This window comes from Corvus brachyrhynchos, unplaced genomic scaffold (assembly GCF_000691975.1).
Source record: "Corvus brachyrhynchos isolate BGI_N302 unplaced genomic scaffold, ASM69197v1 scaffold148, whole genome shotgun sequence".
In the NCBI taxonomy this organism is placed as follows: domain Eukaryota; kingdom Metazoa; phylum Chordata; class Aves; order Passeriformes; family Corvidae; genus Corvus; species Corvus brachyrhynchos.
In genome coordinates, this window is record NW_008239785.1 from 1,914,270 (window position 1) to 1,921,912 (window position 7,643).

Genomic DNA, 7,643 nt, shown 5'->3' on the forward strand with positions numbered 1-7,643 from the left:
CTTCCCCAGCAGCTGGAGGGTGACCTGGAACAGGTGCCACCTCTGAAAGGACAAGAGAAGGGAGCACAAGGGCTGCTCTTGGGGGAAAAAACACAGATTGCAAACCCAAGCCACGTCCCAGGCATGATTCAGCTCTGCCTCCAGAAGGAAGAAGTTTCTTTCAGGCAGAACTAGGTTGGGAGGGATGCCGGCTGCATCCCAACTGCTCTCTCTGCACAAAGCCAGCAGCCAGCCCTGAACTTGGGGAGCTCTGCCAGCCCAGCAGAAGCTGTGGGATGGCACAGCCTGCCCCCAGCTGCAGCCCTGGGTGTCAGCAGGAGAAACTGGGGTGCTGCAGTGACACAGAAATATTGCTGACAATCAGCAAATCCCCCCCAGACCAAAGCAGGGCGAGCTTGTTGTCAGCTCGACCACACCAGAATTACTGCCAGGTTTATGGACCAGCTCCCAAATCCCCAGACATGCTCCCAGCATCGTGGTTCCCAGTCCCTGGTCCCCAGCACAGCTTCCACCTGATGGCAGACCCAGTTTTCCCACAGCATCCCATATCCTCCAAAATGTCTCACTGAGTTCTGGCCTAGAAGATGCAAAACATCTGCGGGATATGTGATTTTTCTGTCATACAACAACAAAAAAAAATCCCTAAATAAAATCGATTTCAGGTCAGTTTTCAATTTTCAATGTTTTCACCCATCAAGGAGGGGGAAAGTGCTGTGTTTCACGTTCAGTCTGTCTGAGTTGGTGAAGCAAAGGGAAATGCATCATTTCAGATCCAGCATTCCTTTCAATAAATTGGCAGGGTATTTCCAAACAAAGGCAGGCAGATGGGAAACAAAACCATGGTATTTCATTCCAGTAATTTTGAAATGAAATGTTTTGACAGAAAAAAAATAAATTGATGGTGGTTACTCTGAAACACAGACAAATTTATTAGATATTCCAATAACAGAACACCCCATTTTGCCTTCAGGGGAAAAATATAAAAGGAATCAGTAAAATAATTTCTCCAAACTCCAGTAACTGGCTGGGAAGAGGAACACTAAATTGCCCAGCTACCATCTTTCTGCTGCTCCTCCTGCTAATGTCCTTGTTTTCAGTTCCTGCTGTAACAAACAGTATTTTAAAGACAAGATACCCAGGGACTCCTGGAGCCAAAGCCCATAATAAGGCTTTTAAACCTGTAAGGTAGGTCAATTTTTAGGTTTAATTGCCTTGACAGCATCTCTAATAAAGCAGACCTTTCTATTTAAAAGATAAAAAGCTGGGGGAGGCGGGGGAAGAGGCTGCTGTAAGTTATTCACACTCACTCCCTGCTCTGCTCTGGGAGGATTTATACAATGTCTGTAAACCCCCAGAGAGGTGAGTTGTGGATTAACTCCTCGGTGGGAAGGAATCCCTCCTCTCCAGAGCGACCCCGTGTCGCAACGCAAATGGGGCCTCAGTGACTGGAGCTGTTCATCTAAGGCAAACTTAGGGCTTCCAGCAGCTGAGGGTAATTCCAGAGGCTGGGATGTTTTGTGGGAGGGGACCACGGGGTGGGGATCCTGATCCCAGAGTGGGAATGCGGAGAAGAGCTGAGACAGGAGCTTGGTTTGGGGCAAAACGGGGGTGGGCACAGCAGCAGCACACTCCAGTGAGTGCCCAGTTCTGGATACCAGCTCCTCCTGCCCAGTGCCCATCACACCACCAAACCCTTCCCTAAAGTCCTTTTCAGTTCTTTAATTTTTAACCAGACCATTAAGCACAAAAATGACCTGGTGCACATCCAGTCAACACTGCAGCAGCACAACACAGCTGCCCAGGAACCAGCACAGCCCTTTCCCCATCCTCTATCTCACCATTCTTTAATTATTTTAGCAGCACAGCAGCACCAGGCTCCACTATTTTCCTTCTTCTCTTGTGGAAAAACTGAAAATCTCCTTCCCTCTCTCAAACAGCTCCCAGCCTCACGCCCACAGCAATTCCTTCACTTCAGGGCTGTCTCCAGCCCAGATGGTGGAGGGTCAAGCTCTGACAGTTGGCCTGGCAGCACAGCAGCAGGGATGTCATTATTTTTAATTTCATTCTAATCGAGATACGGGAATGAATGTGCAAAACAACAACTGTTTTCCTAAGTCGGGTTTGATCAGTCTTTACAAGTTCACAGAGAAAATGAGAGTGAGGTGAAGAGCTGCAGTGATCACCCTCGAGGAGGTGAGACCCAGGGTTATGGCATGGCCACAGCACCTGAATCAGGTCCCCAGACTGTCACAGGCACCCACCTCTGCAACTCCTAATGCAGGGAAAAGCAAGGACGACCCTTCTCTGACCTGCACCACACCTTTCCCCCCAAATCCCACCCAGCACCGTGAACCCTGAGCCCCCACAGCCCCAGGCAGAGCCCAGGTTCCACAGCACACCCCTGTCCTCTAGAGAGGATGGCTCATCCCAGGCGAAGCAAATTGCCAGCAAAATGGCTATCAGCACTTTCCTTCCCTCCAGGAAAACTGACTTTAATAATCTGGACAACTTGAAAGGCTCCTGCCACCGGGCAGGAGGTAAATATTCATGAGGAGCCCTTCCAGAGCGAGCACAGCAGGAGTGCTGCCTTCCTCGGGGTTCTCCCCTTCCTTACATCCCTCGCAGAGGCAGCTCCTGAAGTTATTCCTATCGATTGGCTCCATCCAAAGGTAACGATCAGTGAAATGGGGGAAAGGCAGGCGCAGAGGGCTGTGGCTCTCTGGGTTTATCTCTGTATCACACCAGCTCCCAGAACTGCTCTGCATCTCCAGCAACCTCAGCCTCCTGCTCCCAAACCTTATCTGCCTTATCCCAGCCTCCCCTCGCTCCAGGGACTCCCAGGGGATCCCTCAAAGGCACAGCTCTGCCCTGGGGAAACACCTACAATGCTCTGTGCCAAAGCACGCGTGTCCCTGGGGGAAAAAATCCAAAGCAGAATGGAGGAAGGAAAAGAAATTAATGTCTGAAAAGGAGAGCCAGACTCCAACACCTGCTGCTGCTGCTTGTCCAAACCCAGCAGCGGGGAGGTCACCCCAAAACTGCTCCAAGCTGTACCTGTGTCCTCATGATGGTTTTGATGGCAGCTTCGAACTCCTCAGAGTTGTTGTAGTCAACAGTCCACACGTGGGGCTTCCCAATGAAGTCTTCAGCATATGGGTGTTGGGAGGACACCTGAAACACAGCGGGGCCAGCTGGATTTTGCAATCCCTGCTGGAATGCTCACAGCTGGATGGCAGAGAGGAGCAGCAGCCTCACAGACACAGTGGGGTTTGACCCACTGCAATAGGCAGTGCTGGAAAAAGGTTTCCTCTGGACCCAGCTGCTCCCCAGCCTCAGGATGATGTGCTAAAATTCCCAACAACACTGAATTCCTTTTGCAGCCCAGAGTGTCTCCATCTCTGTGACACGGGTACAATTTAACCTTGACCTGAGCCATTCTGTGGGTCTGGAGGGCAAAAATGCACCAAAGCAGGAAAGGTGCATGAAGGCACCACATTTCCCAGGTTTGCCATCTCTAGGAACAAGGCAGGGACAAAATTCAATGCTACTGAAGGCTGGGAAAGCCTGGCACTGGGAGAAAGCAGTGCTGGAAGCTGCATCTCCTGATGCCACAGGCAGCCCCCACACTGATGCTCCACAAGTACTGACATCCTGGCTTTTCCCTGGGCTACCCACACAGGTGATTTTTGGGGATCTACCTCTTTTGTTTTCAGCCCTGATCTCCTCCAGGAAGGGAAGACAGAGGGTGCTGAGCAGAGGAGGTGTTTTGGGGGCACCACAAAAACATCACAGAGGGGCCTGAACGCCTGCCAGCTGGAGGAGAAGAGCTGTGTGTTTTATCCTCCTCGTTGCTGTCCTTCCTCATTTCTCTCCTGGCAGATTGATCACCTCTTTCCCCTCCAGCACATAAACACCCTGAGGCATTTCACAACCCTCGCCCCCGGCTGCCACCCGGCTCCAGGCTGAAGTACAGCCACAGCCCCACCAGAATGGGTGCTAACACCTAATTCGGGGGGTGCATGGGGCAGACAGGGGGGCAGGACAGCCCAGTCCAGCTGCACAGTCCCCCAGCTCGCTCCCTGCTCACAAGGGAGCCTTGCACCGCATTATCCACTTTATTAATAATAAAAGAGGCAATTTATTCCAGCCTTTAACTTTTAAAGAGTTCCTGCTCTACTTAGATTGAATTCCCAGCGATGGGCAAGCCTGGGAGGGGTTTCATAGCCCTGCCACACTGTGCAGGGTCCCAGTGTCCCTCTGGGTGGACAAAGGGGTGAGCAGGGCAGCATCGCCCCGGGTTGGGAGCAGGGTGTGGAGGGGATGTGGATTTGGGCTGGTGGGGAAGGAGCTTGGGGTGCAGCAGAAGGCTCCTGCACCACCTTCTCCTTGGAAACCCCAAACCTACAGCAGAGCCCCTTGCATCCAAGCAAATCTCCCAGCTGCAGATATCCACTGAGGAAACCTTGCATGAAAATAAAAGTAACCTCAGCACAGCAGCTGCTCTTCCCCAGGCCGGCCCAAGCCCTGGTGCACAGCGGGGTGGCCCCATGCGGCCCCCACACCACACTTGCCTCTCTGGACGTGGGCTTCCCGCGGAAGAACTCGTGGTTGAGGGAGCTGTGGGGAGGGTTGAACCGTGCCTGCAGGAAAACGCAGCCGTTGGCGATGGCCTCCAGCGGGGCTGGGCCCTCGTAAGGGAACCCAAAGCCAATGAAGAGCTGCAAGGCAGAAACCCAGTGCTGGTGAGTGGTTTTTTTCCCCGCAGGGAAACCTCCCAGACAACCCACCAGCATCCCCTCTGTGCTGCTCTGCTCCTGCACACCGAGCCTTTGCTGCGGTTCGACAAACAGTGCTCAAAATTCCCCCTGTTCCACAGCTCACAGCCCACTTTGCAGGGCCATGGGGTGTCCAGGAGCTGCAAGTTCCCTCCTGGCGCTTACAGCCATCACTCTGGCCCTGTGTGGAGCAACATTGCTTTGCCAAAGCTGTTTAGGCTGGTAAATCAGGAATATTTCCCCCAGGCAGCAGGGATGTGCCCACACGCTCCAAGAATCCCGTTTATTTTTATCACAGCTGTAAGGTGAAAAAAAAAAACCAACCCCACCCCACTTAGCAATAAATGAATTCATGAGGAAACTTTGCGCTCTGCTTGCGGACAGCGTGCAAGGAGAAACTCATCAGGCACATCTTGGTGTGAAATGTGCTCTGCTCGGTTCCTGCCTAATTATCCCAGCTGAGAGGCTCGTGGTTCATTATCCCAGCTGGGAGTAGCACAGGTAACGGGGGATGGGGTCCTGGGGTGCGCTCACCCACCTTTGCCTTCCTCAGCAGCTGCTGGAACTCGTGCTGGGGCAGCAGCCCGTGGTTCTTCACGAACGCCGGCACCTCGGGTGGCCTCTGTGTCTCATAATAAACCGTGCCGTGGATCTCCATGTACTTGTTGAGGATGGCCAGGAACTTCTCCTTGCCCTGGGGAGGAAGGCAGAGGTGTGAACTGCACTAAAAGACGGGCCTGACCTCCCCGCCATGGTTATGGAGGGGGGGTTTAATTCTCAAACTGCTGTCCCAGAGCACCTGCAGACCCACAGCAGTGCAAAATCCCCACCCTCCCCTCCTCATTCCCTGGAAACATATCCTGGACTGCCCCAGGCTCCTGGAGAGCCTGGATGGCTGCAGGATCCATCACTCTGATCATCAAGTTCCTGCCTTCCCTGTCCCCTCCAAGGGCAACTTCGCCTCTGGAGCTGCTGAATTAAAGGGTTCAGAGGAAAGTCTGCAAAGACCAGAGCTTGCTAATAGCCTCTTATTCCAAGTAACAAGTTCCAAGGATTTTCTCATTCAGATTTAATCCTGTTTCACTACCTGGAAAATGAAAAGGGTCATCAATTTTCGTCTCTTGGAGGCTTCCCTCCTTTTGCTCCAAAGCAGCCTTTCATTTTAACAATTTCTCTGCTGCAGATTTTTTTTGGCTTGAAAAAACCACAGAGGGCCCATCCTTTGGATGCTGGATTTTCCAGTGCTGCAACAGCCCCAAAAGAGCAAAGACCAGGGGGAATAAGGAGTTATAAATGGGGAATTTGAGAAAACTCTGTTTGTTGCTTAAAGCCTCCTCAAATGCTGTATTTCTGCCCTCAGCCACGGAGCCCGAGACTTCTTGAAGGCTTTCCCAGCTTATTAAAACTTCAGCTCCTATTGTGAGCCAGAGGCAAGAAGTTCTGAGGGGTAGGAAATGAGAAATAAAGGGAAGGGAGGTTTAATGAAATGTTTCTAAATGTCAAAAACACCCTGCTCTGGAGAGGGTGTTTGGTCCAAGGCTGGTAAATAAGCACCTGGCTCCAGAAGACGGAGGTGTTCTTTGCATTTCTAGACCTCAAAATCACTCAAAATAAAGAAAAACCTCTCTATTCCCATTTTTATTCCATGGGGTGCCACAAGATGGGAAGCAAAGGCCAGGCAGTCTGGCCTCAAGGAACCAGCAGGGCCCAGCCCCAGCCTCTCCACCCAGGAATAAATGACCCCAAATACGCAGTTTGGGGAAAACCGATGTTGTTTGTGAGTTCTGACTCAGAACAGCAAACGCCTGTAGCACTCAGGGTGGAGGGAAATGTCCGTTCTGAGGTTTTAATTCTCTTTAGTGCCTTCCCAAACTACCCTAACCAAGCTTCAAGGAAACTTCTGGATAAGAAAGGGCAAGGGAATGGCAGAAAAATAAGACAAGATGTTACAGTTCTCCTAAAATGAGATCTAGTGGGTTTCAGTAGAGCTTTTAGGGAGCCCCCCAGCCAGGGGGGATTTGCTCCCAGACCTGGGGAGTGATGGAAAACCCACAAACACCAGCAAAGAGGGAATGTTGTGGCTGGGTCCTGGCTCACCACAAGCACCCCTGCTGATTAGCAGCTGCTAATCACAAAAGCTGGGAAGGGGGGGAGGTACAGCCCCCATTGCATCAACCCACATCAACCCCTGCAGCTTCAGAGGACCAAGCCCACATCAAGGCAAAGTCAACTCTGACAAAAACCTTTTCTCTCCTGAGAAGAGGCGCAGAGGCAAAGCCCAGCAGCAGCTGGTGTGGTACAGTACCTGCAACTGGAGCAGCCCCAGGCGGTGCACAGAGGGAAAAATAGAAATAAATCAACAGACAATGAGAATTAGCTCCTTTTTACAGCCCTGGAAGGAAAAGCAGCTTGCTAGCTCTGGATAAGACAGGGGGAGCACACACAGCCCCTCTGGAGATGCAGGGGGATGTTTTGGGTGTTTGGGGGGGCTGTCCCCATGCAGTGACCCACCCCTCTCCCCCAGGTGTTCCAGGCTCAGGGGGCACTTTTCACAGAGCGCTTGAAAGCAGAGATAAACTATCCCCATCATAATGCAGCAATCACTGCAATTAATTAACGGCAATCATTGTAATTAATTACATAAAATCATCGATACGAAATCCTCAGCCTCAGAGCCTGCTGGGAGGGAGCATCACCCAGAGCAAGGAGCAGGCAGTGGTGTCCCACCAGCCTCTCCCTGTTTGCTCACAGGCTCTGGATGTGTCACATCACTCCCCCAGGAACGTGCCAAGGATGGTCCTCCACAAACACACCCAGATCTGCACCTCAGCAGCTCAGGGTAGGAGCCAGAGGCTGGGGCTGCCTGCC

General features: G+C 52.0%; 1 protein-coding gene across 1 annotated transcript in view; it reads right to left on the reverse strand.

Annotated features, from left to right (window-relative positions):
• The window catches only part of MGAT5B (mannosyl (alpha-1,6-)-glycoprotein beta-1,6-N-acetyl-glucosaminyltransferase, isozyme B), a 59,961-nt gene that overhangs the window by 5,723 nt on the left and 46,595 nt on the right, over window positions 1-7,643 (reverse strand). Inside the window, exons 13-15 of the mRNA XM_017743175.1 lie at window positions 5,314-5,494; window positions 4,572-4,718; window positions 3,055-3,171 (exon numbers count right to left, since the gene is read on the reverse strand). Of these exons, the coding sequence (XP_017598664.1) occupies window positions 3,055-3,171; window positions 4,572-4,718; window positions 5,314-5,494 (445 nt within the window). The remainder of the gene's footprint in view (window positions 1-3,054; window positions 3,172-4,571; window positions 4,719-5,313; window positions 5,495-7,643) is intronic.